Genomic DNA, 26,513 nt, shown 5'->3' on the forward strand with positions numbered 1-26,513 from the left:
CTCTATTTTCCCCACCTCCAGCCCCTGGCAAGCACCATTCTACTTTCTGTCTCTATGAACTTGACTATTCTAGGGACCTCATCTAAGTGGCATCATACAGTACTTTTCTTTTTGTGACTGGCTTTTTTTGTTTGTTTGTTTGCGGTATGCGGGCCTCTCACTGTTGTGGCCTCTCCCATTGCGGAGCACAGCCTCCGGATTCGCAGGCTCAGCGGCCATGGCTCACGGGCCCAGCCGCTCCGCGGCGTGTGGGATCTTCCCGGACCGGGGCACGAACCCGCGTCCCCTGCATCGGCAGGCGGACTCTCAACCACTGCGCCACCAGGGAAGCCCAACCTCTTGTTCTTTTGAGTACATACCCAGAAGTGAAATTGCATGGATCACATGGTAATTCTATTTTTCATTTTTTGAGGAACTGCCATATTATTTCCCACAGCAGCTGTGCTATGGTTCCCTCTCTCTAGCGGTGCACAAAGGTTCCAATTTCTCCACATCCTCGCCAATGCTTGTTATTTTCTGTGCTTTGATAGTAGCTATTCTAATGGATGTGAGGTGGTATCTTGTTGTGGTTTTGATTTGAATTTCCCTAATGATTAGTGATGTTGAGAATCTTTGCATGTGCTTATTTGTATATCTTCTTCAGAGACATGCTTATTCAAGTCCCTTGCCCATTTCTTACTCAAGTGCTTTATGTTGTTGTTGTTGAGTTGTATGTGTTCTTTATACATTCTGCGTCTTAAACCCTTATCACATGCATGATTTGCAAATTCTTCCATTGCATGGGTTGCCTTTTCACTCTTCTGATTGTGTCCTTTGATGCACAGAAGTTTTTAATTTTGATGTAATCCAATTCATCCATTTTTTTCTTTTGTTTCCTGTAAGAAGAGTATTTTAGCCAATTTCAATACCATGGCTCTTCTCAAGATGCCTTTAAGTGAGAGAACAAGATAAAACCCTGTGCTGATAATGGGTGGCCTGGATCTCAGTGGCCACAATGAGCAAGTGTGGACCAGGACAGGAGCTGACCTTCCCTTTCTGTTACTTTCCGAGTCAGAGTTTGTACGAGGTTATAAGAAATCTTTTTTTTTTTTTTTTTCAGACCTATGCTAAACTTAGGGGTTTGGGTTTTGGCTTCTTTGTTTTGTTGTTGCTGGTGGGGTTTTGTTTCGACGCTGGGTGTTTTTTTGTCCCTGCCTTCTGGGTACACATTTTCCCGTCGTACAGCAAGGAATCTTAAAGAATTAACTTCACATACAAGATCCAAAATGAGCCACTTATTTAGGAGAAAATATCCCAGGTTTTCTGGCCAGTTCAGATCTTCATGACTTGCATCCGACGGGACCACCCTAAAAATCAATAAAGGGTCCCCAGGGGAGTGAATGCGAACATTTAACTGCTCTGAAAGATAAGGAGCTGAAAGCATCTTAGAAGAAAGCGCTGAGCATTCAGGTCTTGGCTCTGTGCTTTATGAGTCCTAACTCTGATCGGTGTCAGTTGCCGAGTCCTCTGCCAAAGAAATACTGGCGAGCCAGCGTTCCCTAATTCCCTCGGTACGCCAGCAGCTGAAGGTCACCTTCTGTGAGGCCAGACCAGCCTTTAATACATTCCAGTCTACTGGCATGAACTCACCACCTTCCTCTCATAATGGAAAAAGAAAAGCTCGTTTAATTGAAGACACTTTCAACCCAATGGTGCCACAGGAGGTGAGGAAGGGCTCCAGGGCAGGGACAGCAAAGCTACTGCCACACTGCCCACCCTCTTCACCCTTCCACTCACTTTCCTCCCTCCTGGGAGGCCTCACACATGCCCCCATCTGCAGATTTGGAAGTCCTGTTGTTTCCACCCATCCCTCTTGTTTCTTAACCATAAAAACAAGTTACCCATGTGGACAAGTTACCTGAGTACAGGCCATGTGCAAGGCAGTGGAGGGGGGTGACCCAAAACTAGTATCACACAGGTATAATGCGGGTATAACTTATTACCATGTGTAACGCATGGTATAATGTATATTACATTAGTATTAGACCTCATGTGCTACAAACAGGTTGAAGGGATTAAAAGACATCCCAGGAACAAGAGAGACCCATATGAGAGAGACTTGTCACCGCACCACCTAACGTTCCATTATATATCAGGCGTGGTGGGTGCTCAAAGAAGAGGGGCCTGTGAGGAGGGGACCCCCCCCCCGCGGTCTGGTAGTAGAGCCACGTTACACACACAGACACCAACACCAAGGCAAGCACACACGTCCCAACATCAGCTCCTGCACGCTCTGACACTCACACACACACACACACGCCTTCCATACACATCCACACCCTGCAAAGAGATGTGTTCTCCGCACACCAGTTCACGGGTAATTGTTTTTTGTTGTTGTTGTTGTTGTGTTTTTCTGCGGTACGCAGGCCTCTCACTGTTGTGGCCTCTCCTGTTGCGGAGCACAGGCTCCGGACGCGCAGGCTCAGCGACCATGGCTCACGGGCCCATTCGCTCCGGGGCATGTGGGATCCTCCTGGACTGGGGCACGAACCCATGTCCCCTGCATCGGCAGGTGGACTCTCAACCACTGTGTTGAGAGTAATAGTTTTTAAGTTCCTCTGCTGAAAGAAATGAGAAATGGACAAAAGCACATAGCTTTCTAAAGAAGTTTGGGCGGCCCAAGAAGGCACTCCCAGCTGAATTCTTTTTACTGAACCATAGTTGATTTACAATGCTGTGTTAGTTTCTGCTGTGCAACAGGGTGATTCGGATATATATATATATATATATATATATATATATATATATATGCACACACATATACATATATATTCTTCTTCATATTCTTTTCCGTTATGGTTTATTACAGGATATTGAATACAGTGGGACTTTTGTTGTTTATCTCTTTTATGTATAGTAGCTTGTATCTGCTAATCCCATACTCCTAATTTATCCCTCCCCCACCCCCTTTCCCCTTTGGTAACCATAAGTTTGTTTTCTGTGTCTGTGAGTCTGCTTCTATTTCGTAAATAGGTTCATTTGTATCATATTTTAGATTCCACAAATAAGTGATAGCATTCACATTTGCCTTGGTCTGTCTGACTTAGTATGCTAATCTCTAAGTCCGTCTGTTGCTGCCAATGGCATTATTTCATGCTTTTTTATGGCTGAGTAATATCCATATACATATATCTACCACATCTTCTTTATCCATTCATCTGTCAATGGACATTTAAGCTGCTTCCAGGTCTTGGCTATCGTAAATAGTGCCTCTATGAACATTGGGGTGCATGTATCTTTCTGAATTAGAGTTTTCTCCAGATATATGCCCAGGAGTGGAATTGCTGGATCATATGGTAACTCTATTTTTAGTTTTTTAAGGAACCTCTATACGGTTTTCCATAGTGGCTGCACCAATTTACATCCCCACCAACAGTGTAGGAGGGTTCCCTTTTCTTCACAACCTCTCCATTGGCTAAATGTATAATGTCATCCTCCTTTTGCCCCATTCCAAACAGGCTTTGTAAGTAATCCATAAGAAAATGCACCCTAAATTCCTGGAAGGGTTGGGCTTTTCGAAGGAGTAAATTAGTGTCCATGGGAGGTGGTCGCTGGAATTTCAGGTGAAGAAGAGAAAAGTGCGAAACGTTCATCCCGGAATTTCGAACGCTCTTGCGGTTAAGTGTTTATCCCATGAACAGACGCTGGCCTCTCTTTTCATGGACTCTGGCTCGTTTCCAGCACAGGTCAAGTTCAAATGCTTTATGCTGCCTAGACAGTTACTGGGCCATGAGCAAGTCCAGGTGGTTCTGATCAGGTCTAGAGACGCCTGGCTTTTCCACTAGAGAATCGGGGGCTTCCAAAGGTCGGCATTCCTGCCCCTCGGTCAAGTTTCACGCCTAATGGAACGTCGCTTCCCAGTTCAAAGTGAAGATCCTTGATTCCTTTTTCCCACCTACCCTCCTCACAAAAAGTCATAAGGAAAAAAAATGGTTGGCTTGGAATAGAGGCCCTGAGGTTTGTTTGGATATCACCCACCCTTTGTAAATCAACATTTTAATGAGTTAAGCACACAGTGAGAAACACAGGGGTCACATTCCTCCGAAATACTTGGTCGGGGTGCATTTAGCCTAATCCCAAATCAGGTGGCAGGCCAGGCCCTTGTCACGTCTCCCTTGTCCCCAGGTTTGGCTCAGCACCCAGGACCCCAGATGGTCAGGACAGAGCAGGGGCTCACAGCCTTGAATTCCTGTGCTGGTGGGTGACAGCTGCCTGACGGCCTGCCTGGGGAGGGCTGGGGGACACCGGCTTCATGATGGATACCAACAATTCCCACCGCTCCCGCCCGTGATGGCCTCCCCGAGGGGCAGGCAGGTAGAATAGGAGGCAAGTGATAATGAGAACAGTGAAAGGGTCTGACATGGAAATTTCAGTAGGAAACAAGCAATTACATGAGAACAAACATTCCCAGCGCCACTCACAATCATCCCAACACATAACAGTGATTATAAAAACGATAGCAACAAATTGAGACCCGGAGCTGTTTGCACTTTGAGAAAACGGTCCTTCTGGGGCGGAGCTGTCTGTCCTCAGGCACGTGTGTGACTGTGTGTGTGGTGGGGGGCTTCTGAAACACATGAATTTCATTTGACTTGATTTAAAACTGGATCTCTTTCCCCTGCAGTTGAAACCACTTCTCCTGAACAAACACATTTCCATCCACCAGGAGAGGAGGAAACAGTGAGTCAGAAAAGAGGGGAGGATTTTTCTGGACCTGCTGTAGGTTCAGTGGAGTCCTGATTGGAAGCGTTCAGACCCGAGAAGAATGGTCCCCAGTGCAGAGCTCAGGCTTGGAGGTCGGATCACAGCGAGGAGGGTCTAGGACGCAAATATTTTGCTAGGAGCCTCACTGACCACGAGCTGTCCTTTTTTTCATCAAGAGTCACAGCACAGTCGAGCTAGTTCTTAAGGTTTTAAAGGTGAGTTCTTTTCCTTCCAACTCACTAAACGGAAATAAAAGTAAGTCTCTGGGTCCGGCTGTCCATCTCAACTGTCCCTACATCGTGGGAAGCCTTCATCACCCCTCTCCAGCCCCCACCTCGTAAACAGCCTGAAGAGAGGAGACGTCCAAAAGTAAGGAGTCAGCTCTGAAGAATTAGGAGAGGGCTCGGAGAGTTTAGCTGTGACAGTGGCTGGCAAGTCAGAGGCAGAGCTAGAGAGGCTTCCTGCTGCCATTAATTGCCGTTTGCAGACTGGGGTGCAATTTTCCTCTAGCCGGCTCCACGCTGCGTCTTCCCACGCCTCTTCCTTCTCTGCAGGGGCCTTGAGGCCTCCCCCAGGCCTGGCCCAGGTCAGGGCCTGATTTGCATGCCGGAGGGGAGCTACTGTTGCTAGAAGTCACTGAGTAACCTGCGGGATGGGCAGCCAGACTTGGATTTCCCGTGCTCTCAGCTGCCGGCCTCTGGAGGGAGTGCTGACCCCCCAGGAATCCAGTCAGTTCTGTGGAACCCACCCTGGCTGTCTCTGGGTCACACTGTGAAACACACACTTGGGTTTTGGCATGCGATGCCTTTATTCCTTCAGCTGATGGGCTAAATCTTCTAGGCAAAGAGGCAAAATTACCCAGATCTGGTCATTACAAAGTCTCCAGAGGACTCAACAGCAAAACTGGAAACCGAGGCCCTTAAAGCCCCTCCCACCCCCAATCCATTCCCAGGTACAAACAGTGACGGTGATGCTGGTGTGAATTATTAAAAAGCGCAACAGAGGTGGGATCATGTACAAAACACTGCAGCAGCATCTCCTCTTTTCTTTCTAATTCTCTCTCTCTCTCTTTTTTTTTTTTTTTTTTGAAAGGAAATCAAATGTGCACTTCTGGGGTTTGATGGCTTTATTTATCTCTAAGTCCTGACATCCAAGGAATCTCAGAGCAGCCCTAGCCCAGGATCCCACCTGGCTAGCTGATGGACAGGCTTCTGCGGTGTGCTCAGTTTCAGGGCCCAGGACTCAGGAAATCCAGGGAAGAGAGAAGGTAAAACCATTGCTTGCATCTCGTGGATGCCTACAGCAGAGCTTAGCTGAAATGCCGAGGACAGGACCGTGAGAATTCCGAATCCTTCGCGCCCGCCCTATCCACCAACTCTGGTGCTCAGGTGACGGGAAGGTCATCCTAATTAAAGCCACGTGGTGGGGTTTCAGCTGTGGAAAAATTGCTGGATCCTTTCTCCTACCTCCCATCTCCTCTGTCTCTCCTTAAACATACACATGCAACCTTCCCTCCCTTTATTTAAGCAAACAACTCTCTCCGTGATTAAGTACAGCCCCCGCTTATCTAAATAGTCCACAGATCTATAAAGACACAGGCACTCTCGGGTGCTATTCGGAGCTTGTTCTGGCTCCCGTCTTCTCCAAACCTACAAAGAGCAGCCTTCCTCGGCCTTTGCTGACAGAAATTCCTCACGCCTGTTCCCCGGGTAAAGCAGCCTTGCTCGGCAGGCTGTCCTCAATTTATCAAAGAGGTGGGATTTCCCCTCCAAATACTTCATTCCCCCCGCCACCCCTCTTTTCGTGGCCTCTCCCATAACCTGCGCTTGAAGCTGCCCAGATGTGAACATCGGAACATGAAAAGCCCCCGTTCTGTTGTCAGATTCTGATTCTGTTTGGCGGTGGAGGGGAACACCATCGAGAGGTGAACTCCAAGGCCCCCCCAGTGGGCGGGGCTGGGGGGAGGGATGGCGGGGAGGTCCAAAGGCAGACCTGGACAGGACAGGTCTGGATGGCTAATAGTTTGCTGAGGAAGGAAAAAAAAAAGGGAAAGGAGTCTGGGGAAGAATCAACCCTGGAGAGCTAGGACAAAGAACCCTAACGAGTGGATGGAGAGGATGGGCCCCCAGCTTTGGGTTTCGAACTGCGACTCTCCCACAGTTTGATTTTCTTTCCACCCCAAAGCATGGTTCATATTTTGAGTTCCGGGGAGAGGGGCGCTGCGTGGGGACCCAGAGGTGACATTAGTAGTGCAGGGAGCCAGGACACTGCTGAGCGGGCAGCCCTTCTTCTATGGGCTGCTTAGAGCCTCCGAGGACCGGCAGCGCCAGCTCCGCCCCTCACCCGGGAGCCAATCAGAAATGCAGAATTCCAACCCACCCTCAGCTCTATCCAATCAGAACCTGCATTTTAACTCGGTCTCCAGGTGACTTATATGCATCTTAGAGGTTGAGAAGTACTCCTTGGAGAGCAGGATGTACCTGGCAGTAAAGAGTTAGGTTCATCCTCTCCCTCGTGTATCTAACTTACCTCTGTTAATCAATACCTAGTTAAGAATAACAGAACTTCAGAAAGGGCTGCAGCAGTATGAAGTGTGTGAGTAGGGAAAAGAGATACCAAAATAATCGTCTGCCTCTCATTCCCAAGCCACCACGTATGTCCTACTAGAATGTCATGCAAAGTAGACCCAGAGGACTGCTGGCATCTGGAAAACCTAGAGCACTCCCTCAAAGTTGAGATTCTAAGGCCCCATGGCAAACCTCCCGAATCTAAATCTCTGGGAGTGGAAGACAGAAACTGCACGTTAGCAAGCTCCCCTCGGGGACACATGCTACAATTTAAGAATGAGCCTCCCTATTTCCTTTAAGTACTGTTGGATCGTTGGTACGGATTTCTCTTCCTCCAGAGAGAAAGTGAATTGCTAGCACTTCTGGATCCGCGGTTGCCTTGGAAATAAGACCCACCTAACTTGGATAACACTGTGACCCTGATCTCTTTCTGCCCCTGAGTTGGAGTTTCTGCACCTGTACAGTTCCTTCAAGAGGTGTGAGCGCTATGGAGCCTGAGGGTAAGGCTGCTGTTCGCAGCCCTGCCAACCCTCTCTTAGTCACGAGGCTCTGGCAGTCCTGACACTTGGAACAACCCAAACTCCAGGGCGACGCCAGCTGCTGAAGCCAGGATGCCTTTGAACACACTTCATCATCTTTTTGGTGATTTGATTTTTTTTTTTGATAATTCTATTTTAACTTTTTAATTTTTTTAATTTTAATTTTTTAATGAAGTATAGTTGATTTACAATGTTGTGCCAGTCTCTGCGATACAGCAAAATGACTCAGTTATACTGATTTGATTTTTAAAAATGCAAAAGGGCAGTGAGAACATATGGGTCGTGGTGGTAGGGTTCAGAGGGGTGACAATGATATCCACGCCCAGCCTAAAAGAGATTTTCCTTCTTATTAACCACAGAGGAATAAAAAGGAAATGCCAGTATTTTCCTTGGCTGGGCTGGCATTCCAGGTACAGGTCCACTAGTATGGGAAAATCTTTTGATACCAGAGCACGACTTAGTGGAATTTTTACAAGTCCTCATACCACGCCTTAAAAATGATGTCTCTGTGCTTAGGTGTGGTCTGGGGTCACTTGGAGTATTTGCTCACTTCTGGGTGAGACTGCCAGTTGTCTGAGGTTTGGAAGTGCCTTGTTAGTCAGGGAAAGACATGAACTGAAGTTGTCAGTGTCATCGCTCACAGAATTAAAAATCACAGCGAGGAATTCCTTAGGCAAGAAGCCTATAGCAGCCTATAGCCTCCTATCAGAGAGCTTGGGCTCGCCAAGTGACACAGTCTGGGTCCAGAGGGAGGCTCAGCTGTAATTCAGACCTTGATCCCATAGGACTGGGACTTGGGAGCTCTGGGTTCTGGTTCCAGCAACGCCAGTGACCTGGGAGCCCCACCCTCCTTGGGAAACCCTAGCCATCTCACATCTGGCTTCCCATCTGTAAATTAAAGGGGCAGACATGGTCTCCTCTATGGCTCATGTGGGTCTCAGACTCCAGGTCCCAAAGAGTTTTCAGATTTTAGTTGGAATTTTAACATAGAATTGGCTGGAGGGGAAAGATCATCTGAAACCAAAAACATGGAAAAGAAACGCAGGCAGTTTGAAAAATACATTCTTGGAGAGCAAGTATTTAACTTTCTCTCTGATCTGAAACACACAGCCGGGGGAAACTTCTGGAAATGATTCATGGGAGCAGGTGGTGTATGTGGGATGGGGTGAGGGTGTCTGCAGGGCACCCCAGGTACTCCTCTGGCCCACCATGCCCCGTTACCATTTGAAAGCTGTTAAACTGGGACCCGAAAAAAATCAAGAGAGGGGTATGTGTGCAGTGGAGGAGGGCGAATGGTGCATCACTGGCGGGAAGAAGTCACCATGCACATTACCGTTGATTAATTGAGTGATTTTAGTTGAGTGAATATTGATACATGGCAGGAAGGCATGAAAATAAAATGAACACATATGGGAATTACTATTAACATAAGTGATAACATCAAAACATCTGGTAAAATGCAGTTAAAAAAACAACACACAAATGAAATGGAATGTAAAACATTTTCACAGTATTCAAAGCTTTTGTAAGAAATTTAGACTCTATAAGAGGAGTGCTACGTGGAGGAACTAGAGGAAACAGGAATCTCGTCTGTGTCCTGTGCATCTGCTGGTGAAAGGTCAGGAGGGCCAGCCCATTATGCCATGACAGTCTCTCCTAAAACAGAACGCCTGAGCCCAACACATCCACGGGTTACAGCAAAGCCATTAGTTACTTGGAGTCTGATGAGAAAGACAGACTCTAGGTTTGGGCAACGGGGTTTCTGTAATTTACAGACCCAGGTGCCTTAGGGAGCCCTCAGTGCTAATTCACCGACACCCAAAGCCAAGTGTGACACAGGATGCTCTAAAAATAAAGTGTTCTTGGAATTCTCACCTCACTTTCTATCTTCTAAGATAAGTACTAATATTCTTCAAAGATTTAGCTGAGTTCTGCCCATGACCTCACTGGATTCCACCCAGAATGATGATTTTAAACCTTCACGAATACAACCTTTGCACTAGCAATAATGACCAAATCACACACAGACCTCTTTTGGAAACCAATGAGGAAGCCAATGAGTCTGCATATCGTTTTTGTTACATCCTTTGTTGAGAAAAACAAAGGTTTGTGATCAAAGGCGGCTTTGGGCCCAGAGCCTCCCTTTGCCCTGCAATGGTTGATGTGTGATAGTCAAGGCTGTCCCAAGTCCACGGTGAAACTCAGTCCCGGGACTCTGTGGCTGGACTCTACAATTGCAATTCACATTTCCAACTTATTTTGAACTCTCTTACTGCTTCCTACCCGAGAATTCCCATTTAGAGAGTCCACCTGTTCATGTATAACCTTCCTGGGGTAACTGCTATGGCCCACACAAAGCCTTTCCCTCTGTCGCCCTGGACAGAGGCCTTGTTGCCTGACCCACTCTGTCCAAACAAGCAGATGCAAACGAGCACAGAACTCTTGAGTTAATCAGTCAAGACCATAGGCTCATGAAATTGCTCTGAATTTCAGTTGACAACAGGAAAGCAGAATATCTCTAATTAACTAATATATATACACATTTTTAAAAAATCATCCAAAATTACAGGCGAATCACTTAAGATCCCCAACACTTTATGATTAAAGGTCAGAGAGAACCAAAAAAAAAAAGTATTAAATGATGGGTCACTAATTGTCAGGGGTTCATTAGATCAGGATAACCCTCAAGAACGTACTGAAGTCGGCAGGCTGGCTTTCAGACTGGAGTTTTGGGAAGTTAACAGAATCTTCCACTGTTTCTGTGTCAGGCAGAGGCCATGCGGGTGACGCCTTCCAGCCCCACTGAAGCATTGGATTGGGTATAAACATTTGCCCAGAGGGACAATCGTTAAATCCTCGAGGTGTTACAGAGAATTAAGAATCAGGCTTGAGGGAGAAATTAATTTGGGAGGAATTACTTCCTATACATTGAACAACAGAAGTCAAGTTGCTTCCGTGAATGGGTTTATGTACATCACTCATTAAACACAATGGCTTTGAGAATTATCTTAGGGCCCTTGGGGGAAAACCGTAGCTGCTTTGCCTTTTAAACTCCCTCCTTGGACTGGGACCCTTGTAGCTTAGCTTTCCCTCTGCAGAAATGAAAAAAGCAAAGCCAAACAAACATTTTTTTTTAGTGCAGAGGACAGGCAGGCAGGCTATTCTGAATTTCTCGGCTCTCTAGGCAATCAAGTTCAAAGGAATCCATTTCTTCACAGGAAAGACAGGAATGGGATATACTGTGAGTTTTGATTAGCGTTGTGTTCGGGCCAGGGCAAGCCAGAACCCCTCAGGAAGGAGGACCCACAGCTACACTACCAGGAGAATCCACCTCCCACTGGAAATGCTCAGAGAGACAGCCACTCAGCTAGAAAGTTGCCTCGGAGGCACCAAGAGACCCCAGTCTTACCACACCTTTCAAATGCTCAGTGGAGATTTTTTTTTAAAACCTTGAAAAGTAAGTGGGTCTGTTGGTCGCTTTAAAACAATGTGAAATGAACAAACAAGGGAATTAGAATACTAAGCTCTTTGCCCAATGACAATTCACCCTAGACTAGCAACTTGCTCGACTGTTCTCAATTTTTTCTGTTTTTCTCCTTTAACTCTGTTTTTTGAAAACCACCGTTGCCTTCTCAGTCTACGAATCATCACCTCTGTCACACCAAGGCGGGCCCCTGCCGCCCTTCACGTGTCAGGAGGTGAGATCAAACCCGAGGCTGACGGTAACCACCTCCAGGTCATCTGAGACTGGCTGGTTCATATCAGAGATGACACATGGCCACAGGGCCAAGCAATGCAGGCCCCTCCCTTTGTTCTTACTATTTCTCCTGTGCACTGTCACTCTCTGAGTGTGGTGTGTGTCTGTTTCTGTCCACGACGGACAGAAAGAGAAACTCCTCTGGAACTGAAAGCCGTGCATCTTACCAAGAGTTAGAATTTTCTAGTTCCAAAGGCGTAGATTAGCGGACAGATCCATAAGCGATCTGTAACGACACAAAGAGAGTGGCAGAACCTAACGTTTGCTGCCGCCTCTCCCTTGCTGCCCACCCCCTTTCTTTACCGGCAGCGTTTTCTTTTGTAGTGACTGTGTCTCTGATCGAGATGATGCTGCACCTCCCTTCCCCTGGGGACGTGCTGCTCCACACTGTAGGTCTTCAGAAGCTTCCTGATCTAAATGGGTTTCCTCATCTGGGCATGCGGCTTTAAATATCGGCTATACTGGGGTCTGGAGCATGGGGACGGAGGGAGGGGTGGGAAATGCTGCAAGGGCAAAGTAGCTGGATTACGATGCCCTCCACCTCGAAGGATCGGGGGTGTGAACTGCCGAGGGTCCAGGGGTGTCCTCTCCCCCCTAACCCACCCCGCGAGAATCACTTAAAGACCGACTGGAAAGTGGGACATTCGTGATTCTTCATCTTCTTCATGAAGTTTTTGAATTCTTTGTTTTTCTTGTCCCACTTATGGATGGCCGTCAGCAGGTACTGGCTCTTGACCTTGCGGCCCATGATGAGGAAGTGGTGGCTGAGGTTGTCCAGCTGGTGACAGGGGCAGTCAGCCCCATTCTTCAGGTATAGGACCAGCTTCTTCAACTCCTTCTTCTTGATGGGCCCCAGCTTCAGGGGCTTCTTCTTCTTGGGAACAATCTTCTTGTCGCCGTTTTCCTTTTTCACTTCTTTGATTTTCATCCTCAGGGCTAGAGAGGGGGAGGACAGAGAGGGGAAGAGGAGAGAAGGGAGAGAGAGAGTTTTAGAACACGGCTTTTCATCAGAAACCACAACCCACCCGCGGGCAGAAGAGCAGGAGACATAAAAGGCAAAGATCACCTAAAAGAGGGAGGCCCTATCTGTCTATTCTATAGATAAGGACCAAGGTCTCAGCTCACCTTCACGTACCAATCCTGCCCCCTGGTTTTGCAGTATCTGATGGTATCTCAATGGTTGTCACAGGATGCCGTGAGAGTCTCAGATAAAAGTTCAAAACCAAATCATGTGTCTCTTGTTTAAAACTCCAGGACTCAGACTATCATACGATGCTTTAAGAGAAGAAGGGGATCATCTAATCCAATCAAGTCCACATAATCCAATGCTACCAACATCAGCACTCAAAGAAAAAACTTACCCTGTTTTGTTCGTTTGTTTGTTTTAAGGAGAAAGTTATTGGTTTACGTTTTTTAAAAATATCCAAAGGACCTAAAATTCTTTGTCAGTTGGGTTCTGGAAAGAAGACAGACAGAACCTGTGTGTGTGCAGTCAGCAAGGGAAAGCTGACTGCACCAAACGTCAGCGTCCAACTTTGTCATCAGAGAAACCAGGGTTCCAACCACTGGGCCTCCAGGGCGTTAAGACAGCAGGTACCATTGACGTGCTGTCCACCACTCATCAACCACTAGATGGCGCCACTAATGGGCTAGCCTACCCACCGTGTAGACCCACAGGACCAAACCCGACTTTGACCTCTCGACCCATTCGAGCAAGTCCTGGTGAGGGCCTGATGGATAAATCCAGGTGGTGATTCCTTAAATCTCACATGGTACCTGGGCTTCTTCCATTCTCAGCACGGCTCCCCGAAGAGAGGGAAAGCCAGCCCTCTGCCAGCTCTGCCTTCTGGCCTCTTTGTCTCTACAGAGCCTGAGTCAACAGTGTTTCAGGGTTAGTGTGTGGACCACACACTCTAGTGCTGGCTTCATGGGGTTAATTGGTGAGGACAAATTAGCGTGGAGGCGTTCTAGTCATCGGAAATGCACCAGAAACACAAACACAGCGTCCTTATAACAGTCAACTCCCCTGGAAGCCTCGCCAGCCCTGGAGAGTTCCAAAGGAGTTGGAAATCATTTCTAGATTCTGGTCACCAGATGATGTGTCCATCCCTTGAATTCTTGTGAATTCCAAATCACCAAGCCCTCTCTTTTGAATAACTCAAAGCTTCCACCCACATTCCATGAGGAAAGACTTGAATCGAGCTACAGAACAGTAGCTAATGACTAGGAGAGCATCTGGATGCCCTCAAGAGCGCTGAGTATTTTCCATGCACTTCCTCAGTGAAACCTGACACCTCCACGAGGAAGGTGCAATTATTTCCCCCATTGAACAGATGAGAAAACTGAGGCGTAATGGTTACCTTTACTTGCCCAGAGTCACTGACCCTAAACTAAACCCACGGACTGAGTGTGCACTTATAATCACCGTGCTGTCCAGGCCGAGTTGCAAAATTCTTTATAATGAAGCTGACATTTCAAGTGCTGATTAAATGGACCAAGACAATACGGGAAAAGGGCTCGGGCTCTCTTCCCAGGTTTACCCACATTTCAAAATGACTTTACTTACGAAATGGTAAGAGTTCCTCCTGGTTTAAAGGGAACACCGCAAGAGCGAAGGCTTTATTATTTATTCTTTAGCTGATTAGAAAGCACACTCTTGGCCACCCCAAGAATTGGGAGAAATCCTAGGAACAAAGCTTCAGTGGATGTGTCAAAATCAGGAAATCAAATGCACTCCCATCCCTTCTGCTTACAGAAGGAGTCCCAGCTCTGCAGCCACCGAGCCCCCGGTAACAGATACCCCAGGCCCGCAGCCCCCAAGGGTGGCGGAGGTTTGGGGGACTGGCCCAAGCAGCAGGTGGTTAGCCCTGACCTCGCAGGCTGGCCCAGCCCCCCTGCCCACGGGAGTGCACTGAGCACAGTTTCCCAGTGAGCTCCTCTCTTTACTGCCCCCCGCCCCACGGAACCAGCCACCACCCAGCACCTCTGATCTTGCTCGATTCCTGCACCCACTCCCACCCTGAGGGCAGAGGCAGGGGGACCAGCAGGTGGGAAAGCCGCAACTAGGAACCAGCAGAGACCACCCCTCTGGGACCTCCGCCCAGACCTGCCCAAGCAGCCCTCCCTCTCCCACCCCAGCTCAGCTCCCCTTGTCGGCTTACCATCCTTGTACCCGGTGGGCCACCTGAGAAAAGACTTCACCTGGGCCAGTCTATAGTTCGCTCATCTAGAAATGTGTCCGGGGGGTTGAGCCAGAGGAGACTCCCTGCCCAGGCCTGGGCAGATCAGGGCTCCATCTCTGCCCGCCCTCCGCACTGCGAGAACCGACTGACCCAAGGAAGGCGGCCAGGGACTGCAGGAAGGCGAGGCGGTGAAGACACCCTCCGAGAAGTGCCCCGACGTGTCACGTGACCCAAGGTCTAAAGCTGGGATCAATTACATCACTGGCGGGGACGAATGCTTTTCCAGTGACAACTGGGCAGCCCCTTTTCTGCAGAGAAGTGAGCCATCATGTTTTTTGGAGAACCCACTGTGTGCCAAGCACAGGACAGGTGCTCTCTGTGCGGCTCTCCTGACTTAATGCACAGCAACTGCTGTTATTACTGACGACGATCAAGGAGAAGGACTCAGGCTAAGGAACAACACGAGGCCACACTTTGTGAAAAGAGACTCAGGACTATAGAACCCATCCCTGACCCCAAAGACCACGCTGGTTCCTACTATACCATGACGGGGTTTCAGATGCTATTGCTTCAGTGGAAACTATTTCCCTCTTTTGATTGTGTTGCTTTTAATCACAACTCAAATCAAAAATTAATGTTCCTTTGCCATGACCGTGTCAAGGAATTTAGTTTACATAGGTGGGAGCATGGCGGGGAGAGGGAAAAGCAAACGATGGAAATGTGTTCTGCATTAGACTCTTCGTTTCTTGCCATTTGGCTCCTTTCTCTTTTTGAGGTAGGGAGAGCAGGGAAGAAGGAGGCACATGTGGCCAGAAATTACTAACATCTTTCCATCTTTCAGGGCTTTATTTCAGGGATGCAGATTACCAGCAATGTTTGGATAGGCGATTAGCCATCCCAAGTCGACTTCCCCCTGCCTTGTGGGTATGTGTGCAGCCTCCCACCACATACACCCAGGGGCTGCTGGGACGGGGTGGGGGGAGACTGACCACTTCCTTTTCCCCCACCCGGCCTCCACTATGCAGACAGCCTGGACCCCAGGGATTTCGCTCGCCCAGGGACTGTGTCTGCGCTGCAACCGGTGCTGGTGCAGCAGCTGGGCTCACGACTGGGGCGCTGCTGGAGTCCCAGGTCCTGGGTTCTAACTGGGTGGCCACAGAACCTGGATCTGAGATCCTGGAGGCTGTAAAGCGTGGAGTGCAGTCTGCCTGCCGGCCTGGCCGGTCGGGCATGCAGAGGGCCCGTGCTGGGCAATCCCAGGCAGACTGCTGCGCCCACCCTGTCCCCGTCCTTCTCTGCCCCCTCCCAAGCCTGTCTCCCACAGGGTGATGACTCTACACCTGCCTCAGGCCCTTGATCTCAGCTACCCGTGACAGCCAGGCCCTGAACTAAAACAAAACAAAACAAGAAACAAAACCCTTCTCTGCGGTTTTTCTTAGCAGCAACTGAACGCCCTCCAACAGTAGGATATGACTCCTGCCTTTCACCTTGCTGGTCAGGGCCAGCGAGGATGCAGAGACCAGAAACTTTGAAAACTCAAAACTTAAGGTCACAGGGGCTGTCTGGGTCTTTCTCCGCAACCTTAAAATAAATAACCCCTTCTATTCAGGTTAGACCCTGAAAGTTTCATCCCACTTGCAGTCACCGAAACCATATTTTTTGCCCACAAATGACACCCCCTTGGTAGCCTCCCCACAAAGCCTGGCCATTTTCTGAGGCTGAAACGAGCAGAGGAAGCTTGTTACACTCATCCCAAACCCACACTCTCTTCAAAACCATCTTTTTCTCCTGACCTGCTTATGCTAATGGGGCCGCCATCCTTCCAAATACCCAGACAGGGAGCCTGGACGAGCGGCCACTGTTGGCCAAGCGCCAGGCATCTATACGATCGACAGTGTGGAATCGCTGCAGGAGTGCAAGAAAGGGCCTGAGATGGGGAAGGTGCCGAAGAGGCTGAGTCAGTCCCCAGCTTTGTGACTCCTCTGATTACAGATAACGGTTGCAGTGAAGAATAAAGTACAGAGACGAGAAGAGAAGGAGGAACCTCCACTGGGGAGTCCCTGCAAAGTCATCAGAGGCACAGATGGAAAACTAGGTAGCTCAGCGTCTCGGAAAGCACAGCGGGAAGGCGCTTCAAGTGGAAGAAATGCTCCTTCATCCCCAACGCTGCAGGAGCTTAAGAACGAGCGTGGGACCAGCTTGCCAGCCTTGGCAGTGGGGGGGTTGCTGACGACCTGTGGGAGCCACAATCCCAGGGGGTCAGGGAGACTCCCAGAGAGCTCCAAACCAATGGGAAGTGAAAAGGTTTTCCATCCTGACAACCACCAAACGTCTGGAATGTTTGTGAAGAGTCATCGCTGGCCACTTCTAGCCAAACATAGTAGATTGAGCACACAATCATTTCCACCCCTCTAAAATTATAGTTTAAAAAAAGTTATAAACACATGCAAGAAAATGGTAAAGAAACAAGGACATCACATTTAGTAAAATAGGAAGCAAATGGATGGTGGGTCCTGGCTTGATGAGAAGAGAAAAGCTGAAACCCAGCTGCTAACAGAGGGAGCTGACAGTAAGAAAGCAGCAGGTCCACACGGCAGGACCCAGACGTGCTCGTGAACTGGGGCCATTGGGCGCTTCTGCACTCGACGACAGAGACTGTATTAAATATAGGAACTGAGGAGTCTGCATCAGGGCACCCAGATCCACCAGCCTGGCCATAAGTCCAGATGACTGTCCCTCACCAACTCCAGAGGCAGCCAAGACGTTTATTCCGTACAGAAGGTCTGAACCCAGACAGACTGGGCTTGCGGACACCAGCCTCACAGGAGGACGGAGTAGGGGGGAGCTGCCCCGACACCAAAGGGTTAAATGGAAGTCTGCACAGTGAAGAGCGAGACCCTCAGGTCTTAGAACACTACAGCAATACCCCCAGTCAGAGGATTGTAGGGTTTCTATCTAAAGAAACTAGTAGCCCCAAAGAGAAGACCTACAGCTCCCCCTAACAAAATTCCAAAATGAGGCCCAACAAATCACAGGCCATGCACACACGCAAAGAGCTCCAATTTAGTGCTTTACTCTTGAGCTCCAGCGGCCAGTCAAGGTCAGCAGGCTTTTAAAGGAAAGACTCTACATGTGAACAAGAGACCAAAACGCACGGAACACACAGAAAAAAAGAAATCAGAGATAACAGAAACAAGCTATGGCACAGAAGAAAACTGTTTACAAAGATAATGGAAGATACTGTGTTCATGAAACCAGCACAGAATGCTGTTAAAAGGAATGTTCAGAGAACCAAGAGTATTTGAAGTTTTAAAAGGTAAGAGCAGAAATAAAGAATGCAACACACGTGCTTTAAGATAAGCTTGGAACAAAACAACAAAGAGGTGGAAACAGGAGAGAGAAAGATAAAAGAGAGAACCCAACCAGGAGGTTCAACATCTGAATAAGAGAAAACCAAGAAGACAAATGAGAGAAAATACCAAAGAAATAATGCAAGAAAAATTTTCCAGAAATGAAGAATGCAAGTTCTCAGATTACACAGTGCCCGGGTCAATGAATCAGCATTTAGAAACACCAGAGGTAAAAAGAACTTACAAAATCCTCCAGAGACAAAGCGAGGCTACATCTGCTGCAGAGGACCAGGCATCAGAATGGTCCTGGATTGGTCAAGAGCAACACTAGAAGCCAAAACAATTTCCAAATTCAATACTGAGCCAGTCAATGTGGGACAGGAGAATAAAGACAACTTCAGGCATTTAATGGTTAAAAAAAAAATCTTCCATGTATCTGTTCTTAAGAAGCTGCCCCCAAAATGCAGCACAAGACCCAGGATCAGGAAACTAAAGCTCTCACATAAGATAAAAGCAATGGAAGTCTTAGAATGGTTCCTCCAAACAACTGTGTGGCCGGCGCAAAGCTCAATCAGTCCAGACTGAAACAGGAGGACAGAGGGATAGATGTACATCTGCAGGAAGGTCTGGGGCGGAATTCGAAACACAAACACGAGGAGCCAGGAAAATAAAACGAGGCAACTACTATCTCAAGGGAAAACAAAATGGTGTATAATAAAGGAAATACAAATGCAGTACACTACACGGCTCAGCTGCAGATAATATTGACATAATTACAAAAATTAAACGCTGAATGTCAATTTAAGCGGAAGTGTGATATAACTATATTGAAAAGAATGGGGAGAAGAGGGAATAGGGTATAAGACAGATGTCTTTATCGTCAATCATAGAAAAGCAATAAATAGTGTCTAAAAATTAAAACGAAGAATTTAACTAAAAATTAAAACTATGTAAAAATTAAAATTAAGAAACAAAAGTGAGACAGATCTTTGTCTTCAATAATAGAAAATCAATAAGCAATGTCTGAAAATCAAAATTAAAATTAAGTATGGTATTTATTTACTCGATTTTGCTATCTATCATAAGAAATAGCTAAAATAGCTGAAAATTATTACCTCTGGGTTGTGGAAATTAGTGGTTGGAAGGCATGGGGCAGAGGCCTGCAGTTTTTTGTTAAAAGCCTTTTAATACTATTTGACGTTTTAAATTGCATTTATTCTGAAGCAAAAACCTTAGATTTTAAAAAAGCTTGCTGTCTAGTAAAGAACTGAAATGTATATAAAATGTCAGTGAATCACAAAATGGGAGCTCTTAACAGAAACACAAAGATTACATTTCCTGCCCTTCACTCCCCGTCCAGCAGGAGCAGCTTGGCGTTAGGGCTTCTCAGGAAGGGTTTTGTTTAAGAATTCTGCCTTTTCCACTGTTTATTTGGGAGCACGGGGTAGCCTATAGAGCTTGTCAAGCCGATCATTTTTCAGATAAAAAACCAATTAGGTTAGAATTCGGATTATTTACTTTGAATGCAAAGGGACGTCAAACCTGGTTCAGCTGAATAGGCTGCCCGAGGCTGGAGGTGCCCACAGCTCCCTGCCTCTCAGCCCAGCCACAGTTCCTCCAAGAAAGGAGCAGGAAAGCATGGGATCCCTGCAGATTCTGGGGACAAGTGACCAGCAGTCAGATATACTATCTCCAATAGGTGCTAATAAAAAATCATCCTAGGGGCTTCCCTGGCGGCGCAGTGGTTGGGAGTCCACCTGCCGATGCAGGGGACGCGGGTTCGTGCCCCGGTCCGGGAGGATCCCACGTGCCGCGGAGCGGCTGGGCCCGTGAGCCATGGCCGCTGAGCCTGCGCGTCCGGAGCCTGTGCTCCGCAACGGGAGAGGCCACAGCAGTGAGAGGCCCGCGTACCGCAAAAGAAAAAAAAAAAAAAAATCATCCTGGGGCAGGTAACCCACCACACAGTCTGACTCCTGACTTGCTTGCTTTCCTAAATTACTTTCTCTGACAGACAGGGCTGAAGTTCCCAAACACATGATCTGTGCAGCAGATGGACAAACTCTTTACTGAGTGGCCTGTTCCCAGACCCCAGGACCAGGAAGAGCCCACAGGTGGGCGCCTGGAGCATCAGCCCTGGGGGTTCAGCTTACACCCCTCCTCCCACCCTGCCTCCTGGTGAAAGAGCCTGTTCAGATAGCAAGACCTCACTAAGCAGTCAGACAGAGAGGACCTGCTTTTCTACGTCCCAGCCCCGTTTTCACAAATCTCTTGGGTGGGCGACCCTGAGGCAGAAAGCGCCATCCCCAAAGCCAACTGTGCAAATGAGATTTGGTAACAGCGCTGGGTAAGGGCGGGGCTGGGAGAAACTGCCGCCGCTTCCAACACTCAGCAGAGGGTCTGGGCACGGCACAGGCTGGCTTGCAGGCACTGGGATCCAAATGAGTCCTGCTGACAAAGGCCCTGCAAAGGCAGCTCAACAGACCTCCGTTCCCAGCAGGGGCCAGTGTTTGCATCATTAATTCCTTTAGCAAAGAAAGGGGCTCGCGCTTGGTACAATAACTCGGACTCTCTCCCCGACCACAAACCACGTGCTGCATACTTACAGGCATCTACTGGCTACAGGACAGACGCTACAGAGAGAGAAGGGAAAACAAAGAAAAATCAAAACAAAACAAACAAACAAAAAGATTGAAAGCAGCTTTTCTTTTTTCCTCATTTACAAGAAAACAGCAGATGTAAAAAATGCTCCTGAGTGACTTATTTGAGACAAATTATTTAACTGAAATTGTCCTGTTTTCTGGATCCCAGACATCTTGGGGAGGTGGGGGGATGGTCAGGCGGGAGGGTGGAATTTGCAGCTCTGTGCCCTCCCAACCCACTTACAAGTACTCACGCACGCAGCACGGCGGCGGCGGTGTCAGCCATCGGAATCCCGCTGCCTAAGCGCTTGATTTCGTGGCTTGTATTAAATCCCCACTGATCGAAGCTAATGGTGCAAAATGGAAACCCCACTTCGAGAGCAAAGGGCTGCCTGGCGTGGGTTTATTAGGGACGACGTGTGCACCGCGGCCCAGGCAGCAGGGGCTTGGGCCCCTCTCCTCCCAGTAAGGACCGCATCCCTCCCCCATGCCTCCCCAAGCAGTCGGCAGAGAAGAATAGGAGACTTGCTTAAATAAAGTCACTCAAAAGGATTAATGGAACCTTGGCTCCAAGTCCGGGCCAACCGGCCAAGGCAAACAGTCCTCCTGCCGGAGGGCTCACTAGTTTTCCATTCCACCCCGCAGTGTTCACGCCACACGGCACGTTGGAGTGCGCAATGGTCTCTTGGAAAGAAGACGATGGGGAGTGGGTTTCAGAACCAAGAATCGGAAAAGCCATGAGCTAGCCCTGGCTCTGAGAGATGCTCCGGAGAGGGGTCCTCAGGATCTCCTGGAGGACTTGTTAAAATGCAGATTGGGGGGCTTCCCTGGTGGCGCAGTGGTTGGGAGTCCGCCTGCCGATGCAGGGGACACGGGTTCGTGCCCCGGTCCTGGAGGATCCCACATGACGCAGAGCGGCTTGGCCCGTGAGCCATGGCCGCTGAGCCTGTGCGTCCGGAGCCTGTGCTCCACAACGGGAGAGGCCACAACAGTGAGAGGCCCGCGTACCGCAAAAAAAAAAAAAAAATGCAGATTGCCAGCCTGCCCCCAGAGTTTCTGCTTCAGCAGTAATGGGATGGAGCCTGAGAATGTGCATTTCTAACACGTTCCCAAGTGACTCTAATGCTGCTGGTCTGGGGACCACACTTGAGAACCACTGGTCCAAAGGGTTTGAGGGCGGGCTTTTTGGTCTGTCACCTTGGTTATTCACAGTGACGCATTCTGAGGACGCTTTCTTGGATGGTGTTTAAACTTACTGGAAGCCCAGGGCAGCCCTCCAAACTCATTAAAACTCAGGCTGAAGTCAGCACGGGCAGGTCCAAGACCCAGCTGACCTTGGGCAAGCTGTTCTAGTGCCATTTTCAGAATCGCTGAGGTCTCTGGGGCCCCTACCCCGCAGAGGTGGAATCTTGCAAAATCAAGAAAACCAAGGCTTTGTTAGCGAGAGGCAGCATCTTTCAGAGTAAAGGACTCTAAGTCCAGAATCAGCCAACTCCAGCTCCTGGTTGGGATTCCATCACTAACTTTTGTACAAATCATTTTACTTCTCTGGGTCTTCATGTAGCCATTTGGACCAGTGAATCTCAATTTCCATTCCAGCACGGGCAATCTGTCTAAGTCTTCATACTTCCTTTCTCTGTCTTGAAACTCAGTATAGATTATCCAAGGGAAAGTAGCCTCTATCTCAGATGGTACCGGGTGCCCTCGCCGGCTCACGGCGCCCGGGGACCCTGCTGACAGTGGTCACAGCCCAAGCCCACAGAGAACACAATGGCACAAGAGCCTGGCCCTGACTGTGGAGTTGTCTAAACTCAAAGACAGCTCCCAGAAATCATCTCCCAGCACGGCGGCAGGCAGGTCTTCACACTATCCCATCTGACGGATGGGAGAAGAGGCCTGGCAGTGCCCTGACCCCTCGGCTGGGAGATCCCCGAAGCAGCTATGAGTCAGGCCTTGAGAAGCGGCGGCAGGCACACCTCAGATCTCCTCCCTTCACTGTTCTCATAGTTGATCCCTCTGAGCAGAGGGTGTGCTCCAGACAAAATTTATGCTTTTCCTACCCATCCTTCCGGCCAAACTACAGATCATCTTCTCCCTGAAGGTGATCTTCTCCAGCCCTGACCTTCCAGGTCCCACCCCGCCATCTGCATATGGACTCAGCACAGGTGGTAATTACCCGTGAGTGTGCTTTCTCAGCACCCTCCCACCGTGAGCCTGCAGGCCTGGCCCACCTACCCACCCCTGTCCCTGGACTAGTGGGTGTCCCACACATCCCTGAGCTCAGCTAACACGGATACACAAGCGAACGAAGAGATGTAAACAGCACAGTCTGCCCTGAAGTTCACAGCCTCACTGGTGAGACGGGCATCATTCGCTCAAACCTCTGCTTCAGCAGCAACAACGATGGCCAACGGCTACTTGGCAGATCAGGCCCTGGTGTAGGTGCCTTTACATGTTAACTCACCGAATTCTCTAGCAACCAACCCTGATAACTGGCTTGCTGATCGGGAGGCTAAGGCAGGATGGCTCAAGAGACTGGCCGAGGTTCCACGGATCTCGAGGGGACACTGTGCCAGGAGGAGTGGAGGTGAGGCCACCACCATCTACCGCCTGAAGCACGGACAGTGCTCAGCTAAGGTCCAGGGGACCCAGGCCTCATGTGAGGCCTGGGCCGGTGGCCGCTGCAGGCTGGGTCTCACTAATTCTTCCCTAACACACAGAGAATGTTCTCCGACAAACCGACCCCAATCACTGTCCCTAACAGAGGTATGCCTGTGAAACCCTTGCATGGTACCTATAATTAAGAGAACATTTCAGAAACTAACACAACATTGTAAATCAACTTTACTTCAATTAAAAAAAAAAAAAGAGGACACTGATACGTTGAAACAGTAAGTAAAAAAAAAATCTCTGCCTTTGAAAGGCCTAGGGTGAGGAAAACTGCAGAGCAATTTTAGGGGTGTAAAAGTCTACCACGTAAATTTATTTGGGAAGCAATCTCTATGCAAAATTGTGCACATCAAAGACGCAGAGGAGAGAAATACTCCAAAACATCGGCAGTCGCTGCCTCTGGGCTCTGAGAACGGCTGATGTCTAAGTTCTTTATTGTGTTTCCCTTTATTTTCCAGGTTTTATAATTTTTATAGTGAGAAAAAAAAGTATCCCAAAGAGAAGTAAGTCTTGTTGTACTCTGGGTAAATAAGAAGTTTACAGCTTACAGTTCATGACTCTTCCAGCAGGTGTTCAGCGGGTCTTCACAGAAAGCCCACGACACCAAATTAAACATCGATTAATCCTGTGTGCATTCGACCAGATTTCCCAAACAAACAAAAAATCAAATTCCTTGCTACCCCCTGAAGCTTCCTGGGGCAGCCAGCAGGGAAAAGCCCTGGTCACGGGCAGGGAAGCGAAAGGAATACAACTGAGCCTGCAAACCAGGACACTTCGGAGACAGAAAGAGGGCCATTCGTTTTTATGCTGGGCCCACAGGAGTAAACGGGGACCTTCCTGAGGGCCATTCGTTTTTATGCTGGGACCACAGGAATAAACGGGGACCTTCCTGAGCAAACAGGGTATGTAGCCACCCTAACGAGCAGGTGGCCCGTGTGTAACGGGGAGGTGCATGCTTCACAGGTGTGGCTGGCATGGAGGTGGTGACGAGTGGCCTGGCGGAGGAGAGGGCAACGGAGGCCCTTCTTCTCCCTCTCCTGGCTGCCAAAGCTACCAGGCAGGTGCAGAGGTCAGAGGGTCCGCACCCTGTCTGACCGCGGGGCTGCCCACACTTCCACGGCCCTGGCTGGGGAAGCAGAGTCCGGTGGATACAGAACCATCGGGCTGGAAGGAGCCTTTGCCACAGCCCTACGTCCTACGTCCCGTTCCCTCAGTGCAGTGAGGACAGCGAGGCCCGGTAGTGCCAGCGCCGCCGGGAATAATAAGCAGAACAGGAGACCCGTGTCCTAGGGCCTCCTCCGCCGACGCGGCCTGGGGGCAGGCAGCGCCCTCACTCGGGAGTCACTGTCCCCCTTTCCCTCCCAAGGACGTTCGAGGTATAAAAGGATTCGGAAAGGGAAGTACCTCTCTGCTTCGTCACAGATGTCTCTCAAGTACCAAGTTCAAAAGAAGGCAAAAAGCAGCCTATGTCCAAAATCGTTCATTCTAACCATCACAGGATGCACAGGCAGAAACAGAGGCTGGCCCTAGACCTGAGCCCACCCCTCGCCCGCCGTGAAGCTTATTCCTGCCCGTCCGAGATCCTGACCACGTAGCTACCCAGCTGACTGCACTTGAATGTTTCTGTTTCTTTTTTTCAGTCTTTCTAGGCTTTGTATAAAGAGCAGGGAGGGCAGAAGGCCCAGGCACCCTAGCAGCCTGCCTGACCCCGGCCTGGGAGGCGCTGAGCGTCAGCCTGAGCGCAGCCCGCCGTGCACACCTTCCCCGTCCATCAGGTGGGGCAGCACCCGGCTTCACCCCAAAGCCCCAGCGAGGGGCAAGAGCACACACGTTCTCCTGCCACCCGCCCGGCACTGCCCCACCAGAGACAGACGTGTGTCCCCTTGGATTACAACGTAATGCAATCAGGATGGAGAGGAATGCTGGTCTCCCAAAGGTGAAGTCTGTCGTGGCCTCAGGTAGGTCTGGATGAAGCCAAGAATCTGAAAAGTTAATGGCAGTCGGCACCCGGTCCTAGCTCTGAGCTGGCCTCCTCTCGAAAAGGGAACCCTCCTACACGGTTGGTGGGGATGTAAATTGGTGCAGCTGCTACGGAGGATGGAGGTTTCTCAAAAAACGAAAAATAGAACTAACGTAGGACCCAGCCATCCTACTCCTGGACATATATCCACAAAAACAAAAACACTATGTGTGTTGAAAAGATACATGTACCCCAATGTTCATAGCAGCATTATTTACAATAGCCAAGACGTGGAAGCAACCTAAATCACCCAGATGAATGGATAAAGGAGATGTGGTGTACACACACACACACACACACACACACACACACACACACACACAATGGAATACTACAGACACAATGGAATACTACTCAGCCATGAAAAAGAATGAAAATTTGCCATTTGCAGCATGGATGGACTTGGAGGGCATTATGCTAAGTGAAATTAGTCAGAGAAAGACAAATACTGTACGATATCACTTAAAATCTAAAAAATACAACTAACTACTGAATATAACAAAAAAGAAGCAGACTCACAGATATAGGAACAAACTCGTGGTTACCAATGGGGAGGGCATGATGGGGGATGGGGAAGGGGGTGGTACAAACTGTTGGGGGGAAGATAGGCTCAAGGATGTCTTATACAACACAGGGAATGTAGCTAATATTTTGTAAATGGAAAGGAACCTTTCAAAACTGTATAAAACAACAGATACAATACATTGAAAGCTGGCCTCCTCTCTACTGTCCAGGCTCCTTGCTCCCGCCGAGCTCAGCAAGCAGGCGCGCAACGTGGCCCGTGGTGTCGGCCCCGAGCTGGGGGTCCCGAGTCCTGCTTCCAGATCCTGACTTCACTGGGTCTCCTTTCTTTCTCTCCACCCACCTGGAGCCCCACACACAGGTAAGGGGGCAGATCTGGGTGCCCCCCTTGGGGCTCTTTTCTGCTTCTTCAGGAAAACTACTTATTAAAAAGAGATGGAAACAAAAATCAATACATCAACAAACAAACTTCCCCATGGCTGCGGAAGCCGCTGCGCCCCGGGGCCGAGTTGGCCCAGAGGAGA

The 26,513-nt window shown here is 48.9% G+C and overlaps 1 protein-coding gene across 1 annotated transcript in view; it reads right to left on the reverse strand.

The window, feature by feature from the left end:
- Window positions 1–9,184: 9,184 nt before the first annotated feature.
- SFRP1 (secreted frizzled related protein 1) overlaps window positions 9,185–26,513 on the reverse strand; it is a 44,047-nt gene continuing 26,718 nt past the window's right edge. The window contains exon 3 of the mRNA XM_030834028.3: window positions 9,185–12,542. Within this exon, the coding sequence (XP_030689888.1) occupies window positions 12,220–12,542 (323 nt within the window). The 3' untranslated portion in view covers window positions 9,185–12,219. The remainder of the gene's footprint in view (window positions 12,543–26,513) is intronic.

Source organism: Globicephala melas, chromosome 21, assembly GCF_963455315.2.
Source record: "Globicephala melas chromosome 21, mGloMel1.2, whole genome shotgun sequence".
Taxonomy (NCBI): Eukaryota; Metazoa; Chordata; class Mammalia; order Artiodactyla; family Delphinidae; genus Globicephala; species Globicephala melas.